This window comes from Chanodichthys erythropterus, chromosome 5 (assembly GCF_024489055.1).
Source record: "Chanodichthys erythropterus isolate Z2021 chromosome 5, ASM2448905v1, whole genome shotgun sequence".
NCBI classification, from domain to species: Eukaryota; Metazoa; Chordata; class Actinopteri; order Cypriniformes; family Xenocyprididae; genus Chanodichthys; species Chanodichthys erythropterus.
In genome coordinates this window covers 24844808-24865079 of record NC_090225.1, presented here as the reverse complement: position 1 = coordinate 24865079, position 20272 = coordinate 24844808, and the positions used below count along the sequence as shown (strand labels likewise).

The following is a 20272-nucleotide window of genomic DNA, read 5'->3' as shown; positions in this document are numbered from 1 at the left end:
TAATAACAGTAACAAAAGAATAAAATAAAGCATATTTCATTACCTTTTGGAACTTCAATTTGACCAGATTTTACTATCATCACTATCATCGTCAGAGTTTACTTTCCCAGTACATTCAGCATCTGGCTCATACTTACCATCTCAACATCATTTTCAATGTCTTCAAAATCAATATTTTGATCGCTAGCTATGTTTACATCCAAAGTCGCGAATTTAATTTATGCGCAAAATTGGAATATTGCATAAAACATTCACGAATAAAGCAGCGTTTCCATCCAGTCGAAGAGAACAAAATCTTCATTTCCTGATACACTGGTGCTAAATATCACTAAAAAACAAGGAAAAGCCACTGTATATAATAATAATAATAATAATAATAATAATAATAATAGTTAGAAAGCAGACATTCTTTTATCATTTTATTTTAATTTCTTGTTATATATAACAAAACGTTTGAGGAATACTAAGAGGCTTAATATTTAGATAAAAAACGAACGAAGGTGAATGACGTCAGGGTAAAGACCAAGGTATGCGTTTAAGGGTTAAATGAAGGGCGCACTTTGTTACCCATGACACAATTATCATTCTGGCATGCAGATGTGCTATCGATATTTTTATCATCTGGAACGATTTACAGTAGATTTCAAAGCAATTCTGAATTCAGTTCTGTAATTATGTCTTGTAGGATGCCAATTATGACCCGGGAATCATGAAATAAATTCACTTTGCATAATTTTCTCTCTGTATGACATCCCCCCATCAGTGGGCTCTAATACAATTGCAAAGATTTTTTTTTTTTTTTTCTCCTTTTATTAAATATGATACACTAAACAAGAAATCATTAGGGCAAAATAATGATTAGTTGTTTTGAGAAATCATCCCTATAGTATAAATGTATTCCTGGAAAATCACCCTTATATGCCCTCAAATCAACACAGAATTATGGAGAATAATGGGAATAATAAAGGGAAATAAAGGGAATAATGGATGCATATTTTGTTTCACCATCTGTAACTGAAGTCCAGCTGTCAGCTGTTTTTTTTTATTATTTATTATTTTTTTTTTTATCTATTACTTATCCCTAAATCATATAAACACATATGGTTAGTACTATAAACACACATGAAAGTACTGTGTATATATGCGTGTGTCAGGTAGTACTTTGCAAAGTAGTGCCACAACCCTGCTCATCTGGACAGTTGTGATACATAAAAAAGGCCTTAATTTACTTGAACTGCATGTCAAACTTCAATCCTTTTAGATTATACAGATTTAACCAAAACAAAATAATAAAATGTGATGTATATTTGTCATACATACAGTATGTAAATGAAACAGGAAAGAAACAGGTAAGTTTTCACAATAAACAGATTTATGCTGATTCTTCTTTGCATAAATGCATTATTTAAATATAATAAATAATATATGTAAAAAGTTACTAAATAAATCAAATAGATGCAAATAGTTAATCTATGCCATGATTTATTTTTTTATTTTGTGGGGTGCAGAAATCTTACCTGTTTCTTACCGTTTACATTTATATAAGAAGTTTTATTTATGTTATTTTGTTTTACTGTCAGCTCTGGAAGATGGTGCTCATGTACAATAGTGATTTCATCTCTGCAGGTACTTTCTAAGCGGTTAAACTGACAGCGTTACAACCATCCCCATTCTCACCTATTCAAGCACTAAGATTGTGACCATTTTTTATTGCATCAATCCATTGTAAGTATGCAGATAATTTGTAGCCTACACAAATTGCAGTATTTCAACAGTGCATATAATTTTTTTTGTACATTTATGTACAGTGCTCTAAAATGTAACAAATTCAACAAATCCCCTGAGCTTCCCCTGAGCTTCACAGCATCCCTCGCTTATTATGCAGATAGAAAACACAATCATAAACGCATATCATGAAAATGATTTAAAAGGGCCTCATCTTGTGTTATTCATGTTAGGAACATGAATTCCCTCACTACGGTTATGACTGATTTCCCAATTTAAATGCTTGGGGTTGGAGGGGGGTGTTCGGTGGGACCTGTAATCCGACAATGTGTCTGCTTATTGAGTCACAGACAAGCCAAGATGTCATTTTTAACTACAGCAGAACACACCAAGGGATGTGCTGTCTTTCATTGCCAACAGTCCCACATCTGCCAATAATGCGCTCCTCTCTTCCAATGTCCTACACACGGTGACCCCTTACCTTGATATTGGGCACTAAATCCTTTCCTCCGATGGTTGCTATCAGATGTAAAGTGAAGCCGCAGCCAATTCTTGCTACTGATGACAGGGGATGGCAAATTCATTCCAGTCAGCCTGAAAAGAAACAAGATTCTCAATTCATAAAACAAATAGATGTTGACAATCAAATATACAATCAGCTGAAAAATTTTACATTACAAGATTACATGAACTAAATAAGAAAGAACACGGTTTTGGACATGTATGGGTTGCAAAAATAATAATAATAATAATTAAAAAAAACATGGAAGTAATTTCACTTTCAAATGTAATTATTTTAACACTCCCTATTATTTGTCACGTGTCAATCCATCAATCCATCCAGTACCCGACTGGTTGTCTGTTGCTAAGCATCTAGATGTAACATTCTAACAACATATCTTTTTTCTCTGTACAAATTTGGCACCACAATGCGGGGTTAATGCCGCAAAAGGGGTGAAATGAAATGTCTCTGTGAAATGTCTACTGAGTAGCGCCAAAAGCGTGTTCTTTTTTTTTTTTTTTTTTTTCGGAGCAGATAATAGGGTGAATGCGGTACGTTTTTATGACGTTGCTTTTTAGACGAATCGTCGCGGTTCTCGATTTGACATTTGCGCTCCATTGCGTTTTAAAATAACTTCCCACCGACACTACGCCTAAACCTACCCGATAGTGTTAACAAAAAGCAAACGTGACGTAAGAAGCGTCCGTTTTTCAGCTCATTTAGATCTCTCTTTGAGCTCTTTTTTTTTTTTTTTTTGCCGTCAGTCACCGTTCACGGGATTCGTACCCAGGCAGGGGGAGTCGACTCCTCGCCGTAAGTCCAACTCCGTATCGGCCGAGCTACTGAGCAAGCTTGGTTATGGCCAAAAAAAGCTAAACGCGTAGAGCCGGAAAGTCCAAAGTACGTTCGTTTACAAATCGGGCCCTCTGGTCAGATGCGTTTTGAAGTCGTGACATGATATTGCGTGAGGAAACGCCAAAAACGAACAAGATGGAGAGTATATATACACAGAAGCAAACAAGGAAACTAAATGAAACACAGGTGTAACTAATCAGAAACCAATGAAACTAACAAGAGGATTAACAAGACTAAACTGAGGGTATATTTAAATGATAACGATACCAAAAAATGGTACTAAATCAGTACTATCCCTGTTCACAGATCCGTGGAAATGAAGAAGAAGAGTAGGAAGAAGATTTTGCCCAATACTGCCCAATTAAATTAGAATCTACAACTCAAAGTAAGAATATAGCAAATCTGGTAGCACTTTATTTTACAGTCCTGTTCCCCATGCCCATACGATGTCCTTATTACAGTAAGTACAACAACTAAGTAATAACGAGTATTAACCCTGAACCTACGCCTAAACCTAACCTTAACCCCTGTAGTTACCTTATATTAACCAGTATTTTCTTAGGTAAGTGCAAATTAAGTACACATACTGTAAATACAATTGAAAATCCAATAACTAATTTCTTTTTTATCCACATTGCTAATTTTGATATTAAGGTGATGTAGTTACATTGTACTTACTCAGGTAAGTACTGAGTAATAATAATTAACTACATGTACTGACTGTAGAGTTAGGGTTAGGGTTTGGTTTAGGGTTAGTTAACCCTAACCCTAAGTACGTCACCTTAAAATAATTTGTTACCTTGATATGTTTCTGCATGTCTTTATTCATGCTGATTTCAGGACAATTTTCACATTATAACTGCAACTGCTTAACAGGTTGAACAAATTAAACATTAAACATAAAAGTTAAACATTTGTTCAAACATAAATTAAAACATTTATTCAAATGTAAATTTAAAAAAAAAAAAATTGCCCACAACTGAGGTGCCTTGAGCAGGGCACCTAACCCCCAATCGCTACCCGTGCACAGCAGCAAAAATGGCTGCCCACTGTTCCGGGTGTGTGTTCACAGTGTATGTGTGAGTTCAATACTCACTGCTGTGTGTGTGTGAACTTGAATGGGTGAAATGCAGAGCACAGATTCTATATGGGATACCACATCACTTTCACTGTCACTAATACGATGGTCGATAAGATTGTCGCATCAATCCATTGTAAACATGTCTGTACAGTACAGCAATATAATTGTTACATGTGCCCTGGGTCTGTGTTAATCAACTTGGTTATATGGACTCCATTTCCCACAATTCCCCATCTAGGAACTAATCAGACGCTCACACCTGTTTCCCATCAGTGACACTTTATAAGCTGCACTCTATCACACACACATTGCTGAGTATTGTTTAGTTGTATGTTATCCTGTTTTCCTGGTTTCCTTGTTTTGCCTTACTTTGCCTGTGTTTTTTGACCCTGGACTGATTTCTTGTTTTTGATCATTTGCTGCCTGCCTTGACCATCGCCTGTGTTTTGGATTAGTCTCTTGCCTTGCCGCCTTGTTACTGTTGTTACTGTTGCTGGTGTTTGACCTACTGCCTGTACAACTACACTCTCCAGTAAATAAAGCCTGCACGTGGATCTCCAACTCCGTTGTCCCGCTCCCTACATTACAATAGTCTTGTCTTACTACAAATAACCAAGATTGTGAAGGAAATTATTGCAGCAAGCCGCCAACTTCCTTTGTGAGACTTGGACGCATAAGGTCTTCTTTACTTCTTTGACATATGCAGAAGACCTGAAGAAGTTATTGGTAAAACAAAATCTAGATCTATTAATACCAACTTTATTGTGAGAGCGAACAATCTTTCCTTGTTTTCCTCAACACACGCTTTGATGTCATTAGGATTCCTTCTGTTCTTTACCTGCTGCTATTCTTTTCTTTTGTTCTTTTTTTAAAACATTCCAAGGTGCCTATTAAATCTTCACTTCACCTTCTCTTTGTGAAACTCAAGGTGTGTAAACTTTATGTTCCCTGTTATGTGTGTGCTCAGTTTACTGAATTCTCCTGCAAGGGCCCTTAGCCGTGACGGTAATGGTTTGAAACACCGGTGTCATGGACAGCTACAGTCCTGGAGCAATATTTTTTTTATCTTTTATCTTTGTTTTTCAGATTATTTGGTCCTGGTGCTTGCCAAACATTCAAACTGAATGAGTGTAGAGAATATTTATCTGAAATATTAAATCCGACATTCGAAAGGAAGGAGAAATGGTCACAAATCAAGGATGAAACTAAATCCAATCAAAAGCTACACAGTCTTGACAATAATCATTCATATCCTTAACAAGCATTAGTGATGGCAGCTACAGCACAGTCATTAGCGTATAATTTAATATTCCATCCCAAATCAGAGCTTCATCTCCTTGATGAGGAGACTATTTTGTTTTTGGCACTAAGATCTGAGAGAAGTCTGAGATATTCTCTGTGTAGTATGAATGTGAGTGAATCTCATTAAACCTGTCGAGAACACGTCCAGGTCACATTTCTTGAAAGAAAATTAATCCCATTTTCAGGACCATTGTTTGTTTGTTTATTTACTGTTTATTTAATGATAATAAAGCAACAACTATTTATTTTTATTTATTTTATTTTTTTTAAATATGCACCACATTATTGAGAACCAAATACAATTATACAATTAAAATTCCTGAAGGCATAAAGATTAAAAAAAAAAAAAAAAGCACAAACAAACAAATAAAATTTATCATTTTTTATATTTTTTATTTTGATTTAGGGGTGCTTTTGCTAGATGCACCTTTATGTATGGATGTATTTGTTTGTCTGTTTACCAAAGATAAAGTAAATTTTATGGGGGGAAATAAAATCAACAAAATAAGCTGATTCCAAACAAGAGGCAGGCCTATGTTCAAAATATTGAGCTGACAGTGTGTTTGGTGGCGCTGAATGCAGTAAGTGAGGTAAAGCCTGTCTGGCACAAAATAACAGTGACTTGCAATTGATGCAGGCTGCTGTGTGAAGCCCTCATTTCTTTTCAAGAAAGTGGAGTTCAACAGTGCATGAAAACCAGGTTGAGCTGAGGAGGCAAAGGAGTCAGAAAGCAAAATGAGCGTGCTTTACAAGAGGCAGGCAACAGGGAGAATAAACCTGACAAAATAAGCCAAGTCTGTTTGAAGAGATCTGTGCAGATAACACAAGAGCTGAAACACTGGGAGGACAACAGCTAAATGTGGAATAAAAAAATATAAAAGTGAGAATGAACTGTTTTATATCACTCTCTGACATTATTAACAGTTAGTGAATTAAATTAAATTTGACAGATTAAAAGTGTCAAAATACTATGTTAATCGAGAAAAAGTTTAGTCCCAAAAAATATTAAGATCCATTAAGAGATTGATCTTAAACATTTATGAACACTATTAAAACCTTAACACAGTTTCTACTCAACTTTAATGGGAGTGTTCATTAGGGTTTAGTATCGTTCAAATTTTAGCAATTCTGATTCCAATAAGGTAAAAAAAAAAAAAAAAGTTAAACATTTACGTCTGGTTTCACAGACCAGGCTTAAGCCTACAGTCCCAGACTAAAATGCATGTTTGAGCTGTTTTAACTGAAAGCAACTTGCACTGACATATCTTAAAATATGTCAGTGCCATTGTCTTGTTTCAAGATGCACATCAGTAATGTTTTTTTTTTTTTCCTTTCTTTTTTTTTCCTAAGGCATGTTTATAAAAGCTACATAAAATGTCCTAATTGAACTAAGGTCTAATCCTGGCTCAATCTAAACCCTGACTGTGAAACCAGGCCCTAGATATCAAACATATTATCCTGTGTCTTTTTGCAAAACATTTCATTGCAGCTAAATAGCATGAACAAAATTCAGCAGCCTAAAGAACACTTACACAAGGAACTTTTTGCCTATATGGCAAAAACAACTAGCCTTACTAAATTTCAACCACTCTTAGCAACGTAAACATATGTTTGTTCTCAATTGATTTTGTTCAATAAAGCTTACTGCATTATGTAGAAGAGTATTGTGAGAGAGATATCGAGTGACTTTTAGAGAGTATCCCCTGAGGCATTTACCATCCTTCTGCGTACCCCCTCTCTTCCACTTAGACTGTAAATTTTCCATTAAGGGACAAAATTTGCCCCCTATATTGACTTTCTAATGGATTATTTTTATTTATTTTTTTTTTTGTATCTTTATGAATACCTTTACAACATTAATAATGTTTTAAATAAAAAAAAAAAATGTTCAATAGAGAAATATGCAATGCTAAAAACGTGAAAAGTGATTCTTTTAAATACTAAAACCGGCAATAGATGGCAGTAAGTCACTGTCTTGATGCGTGAGTCATCGAGTCATTCATTCAAAGAAGCAAGTAACTGTATTTATGAATGAATCAGTGAACCATGACTTTCACGAACGATTTGTTCAAAGTTGCAGATTAGTTCTCGAAACACCGTTGCATTGAAATCCTGCTGTTGCAAAATAGAGCAAATACTGACAATACTGTGAAGAATAACACTTAATATTACCCTTTTGTTTCTTGAACTGTTGTGTGGATATTTTGATTTGCATTCTTGCTCATATAATATTATCAACATTAAAAACAAGAACTCACAAAAGGTAGGCTATGTTTTGTATCAAGAGTTTGAATCTTAAATTGATATTTATGCACGTTTTGTGCCAGGCTATTGTTCTTCATGCTAGTAAGATACAGAATGGAAGTAATGTTGTGCGATTTGCTCAGGCAGCAGACTCTGCACGCAAACTTTATGCACCCATATGCGCACTGCTTTTGTGGAAATGGACGCTGTCAGATTTGGCCGCAAAAGATGTGGTATTTTGATTGGATGTCATGTGGCATTGTGCCTGTTAGAAAATACATGATCGTTTTAATGTTATTTTTAAGGTACGGAAGAATTAAATGAACGGTAAAATTCAGCATTTTGTTTGCGTACCCCCTCTGTCACCTCATGGACCCCCAAGGGGACACGTACCCCAGTTTGGAAACTAGTCAGTCCTACGTTCATAATAAAAAATCTGTTTGAATGTCCGCTGCGATCTTGTCCTTTTAAAATTTAATGGGTATTCCCATATGCTGCTGACAGTGCTGGTCAAAGCACTTGTCATTTGTGTCTTGTTCCTTGTTCACAACAAGTTTCAATATAAAAGTCTTTGCGACTGAGTGACTCCGTGCCGCCATCTAATGGCGTAATAAATGTAACTTCTGTTGCTGTTCTTGGTCTGGGACTAACAACGCCCCTTGGCTGTTATAAATTCACTGTAAACCACGGCTTCAAGGGGCTTATTGCTTTATTCCATTTGCCATGTACACCAGGAAAGACTAATTTTTATGTAAAGTAGTTTGCCAGTCATTCATAACTGTAAAGATAAGCACTATAAAATATAATTTATATTTAATTTATATTATTTTTTATATTTTTAAAAATTGCTCTGCACATAATGAGCCGGTGTGTTATAGTGTGGTGTGATGCGGACTGGGTGATGGGCTGCTGTGTGCCAGAAAGTCCAGGGCCACTTTTTGGTCCCAGCAACAGTGCATGAATTTCTAAAGAATTACAGAATACAGTTAGGCTGTTTACATAACTTTTTTTATGCTGTAAACCCCTTTTTGTTTGGTGGTTGCAACTGTAGAAATTTGTAAAATTGTAAAAATAAATAAAAAATGTGGCATTTTTCAAGGGAAATTCCTAAAACAAACAGAAACAACAGTCCAAGGAATATGATATTGGATTATCATAGAAATAATATATTAATTACATGTATTATTATTATATAAACTAGATGACAGCCTGATAAATTATGATGCTGGGTTTAGGGAAGTCATAAATAAAGATTATGTTGAGCAGCTGAAGAGATCTAAGGTCTTCAAAGAGAATGGCCTTTATTTTATTCACAAGTTGTAGCCAAATTTATTCAAGCTCTGGCAACAGAGTCAGAGAGGTCAAGAGAGCAGGCCCACTTTGATGACTGCTGGCAATAACTGCTGAAAATGAAGTCCACAGACAACACCACGAGCAGCACTGGCAGAGGGGAGGGAATTTAAAAAGGAATCCTATGAATTGCAGATTCAGTGTGCATGTTCTTTTAAAACCCTTTCTATGATTCTTTCAAAAAAACAGTGAGACTTACTTTAGGCATAAAAAAAAAAAATGCATTTGAACAGTATTAATGACTTAGTTTTTGTGGATAGTGGTAATGGTAATGGTTTACTCTGGTTTACTAATCTCTGGTTTATTTTTGATGATTAAACTGGTTAATTTCGTTGTTGCTGCTGTTAGTTTACTGCCGAATGTGCCTATCAAACACAAAAGCAACTCATTATGTGTTACGGCGGACTGAGGGATGAAGATGGATCCAAAATAGCAGCAAAATAAAGAAGGCAATCCAATAACGAACAAAACTAGGCACAGGAGAAAACATAAGAGATTAGCATTTAAGCTTGGCTCAACTGCTGAGAACGGATATGAATATATACATATACTAGGTGGCGACAAAGGGCTGTCTTTAGAGACTGTCTACTAGAGTTAGTAGAACATTCAGTCAATTCAAATATGCTGATTCATTCAGAAATGAAACAAGCTTTTAATCAGAGATTATTTGAACTTTGCACAGGGCTAACACTGAATCTGTTGCTTCACTTTCACAGAGATCAATGCATTGGCCAGCGCTGATGCCTGTCATGTGAAATCCCTGTTGAAAGAAAGCAATGACAAAAATATCACTTTCATCAGCGCACACAGACATGGAAAACTGATTTATTATTTTCACGAATATATGACTTGACCTAGAGAATGAAAGCTAGACCAGACACAGTTAATCACATGCTCTCTCTCTCCCTCTTTATTTCTCATAATACTTTACTCAGTAATACTATACACCAATAGCTTCACTGAAGCAGCCCAAGCCATCATTGCTAGTTATAAAGTTTTCAAATTAGTAACAGAGGCTTGGGCTCAATTCTCAAAACTGTCAAATTGAGATATGAATCTGTGGCGGAAGAAACAGTTCTGCACACAAGAGCTTTTGTTTGTTCTTTTGTTTTTTTTAAGAAAAAAAAAAAAAATCACACTTGTGATTATGTGCAATATGGCTCTATATCGGATGACAGTCTGTCTGGAAAATAAATAAATGAGAAAAGATACACATCAGGGGTCCATTCTTCGTACCTCACTTAATACATCTGAGATGATTTGACAGATGTTAGATCTTCTAATTCTGATAACTGAACTCTATGGTTCTTCAAACGAATTTGCGGACTGGATTAAAATATTTAAGTTGTTTAATATGTTGGAATATTAAGTTTTCTGAGATTACTGCATGTTCTTGTGTACCCCGAAAAGGGCGGATGTATCGATACTCGAAACCACGATCAGCAATGTAGCAATTGGCTGGCGTCAAGACAGCAACGTAGTGACATCAAAAAAAAAGAAAAAAAAAGAAAAGACACCTGACGAAAAACTTGACAAATCTCTGAACCTTTATAAGAAATCAGCCAAGCAACCAAAACGACATAAAAGTTATAATAGATAAATGAAATAAATGCACTGTTTTTTTGTTGTTGTTGTTGTTTTTGTTTTGTAACATGATTCCTAATTTATAGTATTTGTACAGGCTTTACATTTTTATTTCAATGTTGTAATTAGCAATTAATTTATTTTACATTCGAAGCAGATTTGTTACGTGACAGCATTATTTAAAGTCTCTTAAGGGTCAAGATCAAGTTATCTGCATCTCATGTGCTGCATCAAGTCACTCCCATAATAGCTGTCACGGTTCCAATTAATGCAGCACAGCATAGACTAACTGTAGCCTACATCATGTGTGTTAGACTCCAGTAAAATTATTAGGTAATTATTCCCTCACAAATAAATTTCTCAACAAATAAAACTGGCTGTGTCTATATTATGATAGACTACACAACATTATAATATTATTTGCAAATTTATTTTTCAAATCATTGTTATTGTCCCTGGTTCACATTAGGGTACGCTTGTAAGTAAGTAGCAGTGGATGGGACAGACTTTAAGCATCACCTCAGCTTAAAAAGATGCCATCGAATGTTTATGTTTACATGAAATAAGCCTGCTCCCAAGCAGGTTTAAGCTTATGGACCTGTTGCTATGACAGCAAGTCCAGGATGAGTGTTGAAGAACCAAACAATCCAAGATCATGCCAAATCGTCATCAATCAAATCCAGCTAACTGAGTTAGTGACGTACGAAGAACGGACCCCAGGGACAGAGGGTGTGGATCTGCAACATCTGACTGGACAAACAGTGTTCAAATCCGCTTGCATATACACAGTGTAGTGGTAAAATCACTGTAATGCTCAGTCTCACTTCATTTATTTTTGTGCACAATTTGACACTGACAGAAGAGACACCTGAGTTTTTTCCTCCTAATCGACAAAACTTGAAATGAGAGGTCAGCCAGTGTCTGTCTGTCAGTCCTTTGCTCTGGAAATTGCTTTGCAGAAGTCAAAGTAATCAATAGGTTTAGTCCGAAGATGAGGTACTCTAAACATTAGCTTTCAAATCTGCCTGTCAGCTGTCCATCTCTCAACCAAGCCCATTCCCTCAAGTCTACTTAAATATCTGTTGGCTTATATGGGGCTAGAATTGTTTTTTTATTTCTAGATAAAAATTTGAATTGAATTAAAAAATAATTAAAATGACATTTGCAAATAAAATATTGCGAAACATGATTATTATTATTATTATTGTTTTTTTTTTGTTTGTTTTTTTTTTGTTTTTTTTTTATGGACATAGTTTTATAACACAACTCTGTCTGGCATTAATTTCTTTTTTATTGACCTTACTTCCTATTTGAGCCAGTGCAGATGAATGAGCTAATTTATTTCAAGGTGAGACGGCCCTGATTTTAAAACAAAACAGTATTGTTTGTAGCAAGAACATGCTACGATGTGGCTTGAGTAGATGGTGAGTGGAGTCCAATTCATTGTGAATTTGTGTGCAAATCCGGATGTTTCAAAATCCACAAATGCGTGCGCTGATTCACAAATTCACAGAAAGCCACCGGCAAATGTACAGGATGCGATCCACAAATGAATTCCAGGCAGAGTCGTGTTTGTGACATAAAAACATATATTTACAATTGTACAAAATTGATTTTTGAGTCATAATCTATTTATCATTATAGTAATGTGTTAAATGTTATTTATTTTAATCAGTTATTTATTTATTTATTTAATGATTTGTTTGTTTGTACACTTTACTGCTCTGTTTTTCTCAGAACTTTTCCATAGACCACCCTCAAACTTCCCTAAGGACCCCTTGGGGTCCCCAGACGCCAGTTTGAAAGCCCCTGGTATAAACAATAATTTAACAGCCTGCAGTTGTTTTATTAATGATAGGGCTGTCATGAAGTTTTGCCTGGGGATTAATTGTCATACAAATTAATGTAATTATTTAATTTGTCTGCTAAAGTATAATCTACTTATGCATACAAATTAAGAGCAAAAAGCATTGTTAAGTGGTTGCTGGGTTGTTCTGTGTGGTTTGTTAGTTAGTTGCTTACTTGCCCTAAAAAGCTCACCCACAAGTGTCTTGTGTCATTCAGATTCCCAATTGTATATATGAATCGAGTCCCTCCTAAGTAAGGATGAGATTTTAAGGATTTTAAGTCTAAGGTTAAAGTCTAGTCGTTTATAAAAGTAACAGCACACCTCTCCTCAAGTCATCATTCAAGTCAACAAAATAGAATCAGCTAGTCATCAATTTCTAGTCATCAACATGTACATTATCAGACATCGGCATATATATGACATGATTTAGAAAGACACACACCTGTCTATATAAGGTCTAACAGTCCAAAATGCATATCAGACCAAAAGCCAAAAGAGCTGAGAAACAAAAATGTGTCTGAAATTGTGTCTGAAAACACGTTCTGATGACGGAAGTGATCCCTCACGCTTATACTTCAGTGATTACGAGACTCCACTTCCGTTGTCAGAGCCAGGGGCGTAGCAGCCATTTTAAAAGTGGGGGGGACAGCTGTATGGTGATGTGACCCAAAGCTGATATTCATAATAATAAATTCTAAATAGAATACCGATTGGCATTTTACAGCACCCTAGTGGCAATTTTGGGAACATGCCGTGATAGCTTACAGGAACGTATTTTTGTGAAATCATCCTCAAAATTTAAAAATATACTGCAGGACTTTGAGACCAATGTGAGACCATCTATACTTTATTTAGATAAAGATATTTTATGATATTTAAAATATTTCAGTTACACTACATTTGAACAATAACTATTCTTACTTCTTAATAGTTGTGTTAAATGAGTATACAGATTACATCTACAGTAATTTTATACAGCATACATTTTATGAAAATATATCAATAGAACCTAAATCAATGTATTTACAAGTTTTTAATATTTTCAAGATCGAAGTGAGATTTTTAATCAAAACTTCCAAACTGAATTATACATTAATTAATATAATTATAATTATACATTAATTAATACAGTAGTTAACACTATTGGAACACACAGCCTTTATACATAAAACTAATTTTATTTAACAGTTTGAACATAAAATAGAAAATGTTATCTTTTTTTCTAGCGATTATCGTTGATTTGATTACACAGATCCTATTTAAAATGAGCTGACCTAGACAATGACGTCTCTGCATTCAATAATAAAATGCCTTAAACTGGAAATTCAGTGTTTAATCTTGTCATTATAAATTACTCTATTCTCCTATTTGATACTGTTCAGTGCTTTGACACAATCTGTATTATTAAAATCACTAAATAAAGGTGATTGATGGTTGATCTTTTGTTTTAAGGAATTAAATTGATGTGTAATTCCTTAAAATTTTGGCAAGCAGTTCCAATTAAGAAAACACTGCCTTAAAATAGTCAATCTGCTCTTTTTATACAAATCGCACCTGTACACATTCTGGAGAGGTTGAGCAACTGTCCCCTCTCTCTGTCAGTGACGTCACAGCCTGCCTTTCCTACAGACCAGTTAGGACATAAAGTATAATATTTACATAAAGTATAAAAATATATATATTTTAAATTTGATAAAGTATTTTAAGATATTCGGTGCAAAACAATTTTGATTTATTGTGAAAGGATAATTCTACTCCGCGAGCAGCACGTAGGCAACAAAAGACAGAAGAAACCAATAATTTGTTACGTCTCATTTAGCAGACGCTTTTATACAAAACGACAAGTAGGAGAGCATTTAACACACTGAATCCGGCGCGACGTGACGAGGTCCATACGGGTTCTGTTGTCTTTTGACGTTACAGTAACAGTTAGTTTAAATCATAACATGAAAACTTTATCGCGTGATTCGTGTCATCGCGACATACTGTAACATACTTACAGTGTGTGTTTGAAAAAAGGATGTAATCGTCCTTTGCTTTTTTCTGGGGTGCATTTTATCCCAGACAGCCTAATAGCAAAGTGAATGAACTAACGAAAACTCACAACAGCAACAAGAGATTTGAAGCTCATAGCAGACGCGCCCAAGAGATGATTCGCTCTGTGATTGGCTGAATGTTAGTTCACTCAAATCTAAGTAACAAATCAGAGAACACTGCCGGTGCCGGAAATATTCACGCTGGATCCAAAAAAATAAAAAATAGCAGGGGTCAGAATCACCTGTTTCTAAAAGTGCGGGGGACGTGTCCCCCCCGTCCCCCCCGGTTGCTACGCCCCTGGTCAGAGCGCGTTCAGACCTCACCAACCGGATGCACTAGGCAGTTGGATAAATACTGCTTGGTTTCTCACACAAAAGGTGGTCTTAGGACATCAATGTGTCGTCACGAGCCGCAGGGTTTAATTTTGAGCTAGACCAGATACAATGGTAAGGGCTATAAATGAGGGCTATTTATACACAAAGACTAATTTCATAACAAGGAACACCTGTGAACAATCAAGACAATGACCCAATCACAAAACAGAACTGAGAAACCACATGACTAAATCAACCAATGGGCTTGTTCGAGATGAACTACACTAGCCTGCGACTGGCTGGCGAGATCTGTACAGAAAAGGCCGTCAGGTTGGACACTTCAGGCATTCCGTAGTGTGCTGAACCAACGTCATTCATGGCAGACCACGCGATTTTTGCCTTGATTGTAGCCGAAGAAGTGGATGTGGTTGAAATTCCCATGTTTTGAATATCAGATATTCAATATCAAGATTGGTTAAATACAGGAACTTGTCTAAGAAAAAAAAACACACAACAAACGTTGTCCTTGTCATCACAGAATCTGACCAATGAGAATAAAGTGTGTCGTCATCAATGTGTGTCGTCGATTTTGAGCAACTGCAGCGCCTGACCTCTTACAGCTATCACCGTACTTTGATGGCACATGTGATCGTAAGGCGGCTGCAGCGCTGATCAAGGTTGGACAAATTAAGGGAATTACATGACAACAAGAACCATGACAGTGAACATGAATATAAAATAAAAGACATGAACACAATCAAAACCCAAAACTAGACATGACAGATACAGTGTTCACAGAGCATTATTGTCAGAGAACCTGAACTAGCCCCTGTGGGCAGAGTGTAGAAAATAACACCAAGCTGTAGGAGTAATGTTCACGATGGCATCACCAGTTTATAACAAAACAGCCATATACTATATGGTTGTATACCATGGTATGAACAGTGAAGGTTGCACAAGCTCTTCATAACTGGGGTTGGGAACAGATCCGAATTGGCCATCGGGAACACTGGGAGAATTTGATTGATCTGGCCAGTTTTTTATTATTATTATTATTATTATTATTATTATTATTATTATTATCATTGCCTGCCCAATGCACCAAAATGCTGAATTTGGCATTTGGTAATAAATCAATAATAAATCATGAATCAGTTAGTCTTGACTGGCAACACAACGATTTGGCTCACATCCACTTTATGCCTCCACCGAAAGGTTTTGAACAAATCGCTCTTCTTTGGAACAAGGAAATAACTACTACAAAACCCTGTTTGACTCTTGCCATTTGCAATAATCTCTGTCGCACCTTTCGCAAGAAAGTTTTGGATTCCTGTATGTACACATCCCGCTGGTGAACCGCACACAGACCACAGCTGAAACGAGGCAGTCGCTTTACAAACTGGATTGTATAGCTGAACTGTATCGTCTTTAACACCATGCACTGGCATGACTGGATTGCAAACACAAAGCATTGAACTCATCCTCCCTCATCCAGCAAATGGCAGAAATAGAGGGCAATACATTGAACAACTCTAGACAAGCTCTTTTGGGGAGCAGTCCCAGTCCTGCTGGAGTTCTGCTGCTGTCCCAGTGTCTTTCTGCTAGGATGTGGTTCCTGTGGGTTCAGCAGAGGCTTATGCTTAGGCCATGGAAACACAGCTTCACAGACCACTTAGGTGTCTTCAATGGAGCCAAAACAGTGTTGGAGGGGACTTTGGTGGGATGCTGACTCGAGGAAGAGCAAGATCGTGTTGGCTGGGCAGCAGCGCTGTTTCTTATTAAGAAAAAAAAGTGCAAGTGTTGCATGGTTTGGGACTGCGTCTGCATCATGATACATCTCTCCGTGAAGCCTTTGACAGCCTCACCAAATAGTCCTTTTTAATGACCACAGAGAGTTAGGACCTCGGTTTAATGTCTCATCCGAAGGACAGTACAGTTTTTGACAGTACAGTGTCCCCATTACTATAACGGAGCATTAGGACCCACACAGACCACAGGGTGAGCACCCCCTGCTGGCCTCACTAACACCTCTTCCAGCAGCAACCTAGTTTTCCCAGGAGGTCTCCCATCAAGGTACTGACCAGGCTCAACCCTGCTTAGTTTCAGTGGGCAACCAGTCTTGGGCTACAGGGTGATGTAATTGTTGCTTTAGTTCTACTATAAAGCAAAAAACACAGGCTATGGAGTAACAAATCAAATAATCGGAACACTGCAATGACTCTAAGACATAAACACGCATAGTGCCACCCATAACATTCAACAGCATCAGACCGAACATCGATCAGGGAATAAGTACTCACTGCCCTTTTGGAGTCGTTTTGATTGATTTGGCATCTCAAAATATATGCAGCGAGATTTCTGCCGTCAAAATATACTGCTCATCCCATTTAAAAAACTGGCCAGGGTTTCTTTTTAATGCCACTGAAATGGGATCAATACTGAAAATGCTTTTGAATGTCATGGAAGAGACTCGGCCTAGAGGCTGCTCACTGAGCCAGTGCTTCAGTAATCCATATGAAACTATAGCGGACCTGTTTGTGAAATGTCATAGCTGTGCCTCTGAGGTTAGAATAACTTGCTGCATTGTCTTCACCCCTGTGTCACATGACCTCAAAGCTCTCAGACATCCTCTTGGACAGGAAAAACAGCCTCAATAGCACAGCACATCACCTACAGTATACTTTTCCAGTCTCTGATGTCTTTGCATTATTGCATTTACAAGCAAGGGACAACTAAGAGTGTGTGTACCTTACATGAAATAGTCAAACATGCATGATATTTCTTCTTACATACAGTAGTTTTATTGAAATGTTTTTGGCAGCCCAGAGCAGAAAAGTACTTTATAATCCTTCATATGGGATTCTTGGGAGAGCACATATAAAGAGCACAAAAAAGGCACAATGAGTCATGCAAGCATGGCTGAGAGCATCAGACCAACTGAAACAATGAGTAATTAAAAAATGCCAAAGCGTTGCATTTACTGCCTCAGAATCAGTTTGGCATCATGCCAACAATTTTGTTGATGTTCCTTGCAAAGTTCAACATAACCATTCACATTATATATGGATTATATACAGCATGAGATTCCTATTTATGCTACATGCAAATATTCTGCTGCTGTTTATAGTAAGAATAAACATCCTGATATTGCCTTTCTGATGCAGTGTAAATACCTTCCTCTGTTATTTCATCACCAGCCCAGTGAAGTAATGTCATTTCTTTCTTACAGCAAGTTTGTGTAATTTCAAGCTTGTGTTTCAGTGAAGAGGAAAAGCAAATTATTTGCGAGGGTGCCTGTGCGACTACACAGCATCAATGCTCCACATGTCAAGAGCGAGGACATGTTTACTCACAGAGCTTGAAGTTAATAGAGTTCAGGCAGAGCCTTCTGTACACTACTCTAGTACTAGACTGCGATTTACAATTTGGTCACAAATGCAAACCTTTGAAAACAGAGCATCTGATGAAAGGAGGCAGATAGAAACAGATGAGGAGAGAAAACAAGGGAAAGCATTTAAACATCGAGTGGCAATCATCAAGTTGACAGCTGCAGGGACAAATTCAAAGAGTCACAGAGAAAGTGATATGTTCCCTAAATAATCAATGAGATCAATGGCATCTCATTTCCATCTGAGTGTACTCTAGATCAGTAGTTCCCAAAGTGGGGGTAGCGAGACAGCGAGGGAGGTGTCGCGAGATAATATAATAATAAAAAAAAAATGAAAAAATTAAACGATTAGAAATAGCATATTTTATCAATAATTGTAACAAAATACTAAAAATAGTAGTTAAATAAAAAAAAAAACAAAAAAAACAAAAAAAAAAACAACAACATGCAAATAAAAAAGCCATCAACCTTTTGATTTCCCTTCCCCTTGACCGTGACTCCTGAGGTGATTACGACAGATTAATGACATATTAGCAACAGCATCAGTTGCAGCAGGTCAGTTTACAGCATTCAGACATGTGCATGTAGATAATTCTTTAGGCTTTAAGCTTTGGATATTATTTTTGTCGAAATGAAACGTTGGTTAATATCGACCAAAAAAGACAATGCAGGGAGACCAGCGGAGGAGAGCGGAGGAGCACCACTGTCATGCCTTTGCAGTATGATGCAGCATGCGCTATTGTGCTTTCACAAATGTCGCATTTGCAATGCGCAACTGATTCATGGCTTTTTTTGTTACAACCACAACATTTACTTATTTTTATTTCAAATCCAAAATTTGTTACTGAACATGGCATGTCAGCATTGCGATTATCTTTGTATACTTTATATTTATATTATGTTGCTCATGCAAGTGGCAAAACATTTAAACATAGGCTTTATGTTAAAATCACAAACATTTTAAAGTAAACTTAAAATAGATCAAAACAGGCGACTCTTGTCTTTTCTTTCCTTTTAAATCTTTTTACAAGAAATCCCTCAGGTCATAAAGAACTTTGTTTATCCACATTCACGAAGAGACGAGTGCTATCGTTTATGTCTCGTTGTTCACCTAAATGCCTGGTAATGTGTCCGTTTCCTTGCTTTACCCGAGGCAAAAAAGCCATGTGTAAACTGTGTAAAAGAGACTTTAAATTATATGCATCTATGGTGAAATTATTATTATTATTATTATTTTTTTTTTGCGTCAATACATGTTTATTTTAATGGGAACAGTGCGCTGTTGTTTTAATTCAGCGCTGTGCAGCACAGCAAAAATAGACTCGGCGTGTAAATGATCGCTGCACTGCTGCAGACGCACCACTCATGGAAACGCACTGCAGGACCATATCCATGTGCAGTGTGAACGCTCTAATCAGTTAATATAGGCACAGAAAGAAAATGTGCACTGCAAACAGAGTATGTGTGAAACAGATGTTAGTGCATGTGCATTGCGCACAACATTGTATACTTTAATCACCTCCTAGGATAGTGGGAGTTGCGAGTCACTGGCATCATTATTTTGGGGCTCGTGGGCTGAAAAGTTTGGGAACACCTGCTCTAGATCAATACCTGTAAGACAGACAAAGCCCTTTTCCCGTGAGACTAGTTTACCATGTGGAGTTTAGGTGAATTTGTGTACATTTCTCCAACACACACACACACGCACACACACACACACACACACGTGCGCGCACACACACACACACACACACACACACACACACACACACACACACACACACAAACACACACAAAAAAAAAAAAAAAAAAACACTTTATAATAAATGATAATTTATAAAATGATACATATATACATCCAATGTATGAAAACATACATTTCATTCTGTTCTTCTCACACAGCTTCCATAAGACTTCAGAAGACTTGGAATATAGTGCAAGTGTCATGTAGACTACTTTTATGGTGTTTTCTGCCTTGGAGCTTGACAGTCCCTTGACACTATGAACTGTCAATGTATGGGAAAAAGCAGCATAAAGGTTC

General features: G+C 36.6%; 1 protein-coding gene across 1 annotated transcript in view; it reads right to left on the bottom strand.

Moving 5' to 3' along the window:
* Positions 1-19811, bottom strand: part of LOC137020177 (CUB and sushi domain-containing protein 1-like) — a 245575-nt gene extending 225764 nt beyond the window's left edge. The window contains 2 exon segments of the mRNA XM_067385422.1: positions 2207-2319; positions 19751-19811. Of these exon segments, the coding sequence (XP_067241523.1) occupies positions 2207-2319; positions 19751-19788 (151 nt within the window). The 5' untranslated portion in view covers positions 19789-19811.
* Positions 19812-20272: the final 461 nt, after the last annotated feature.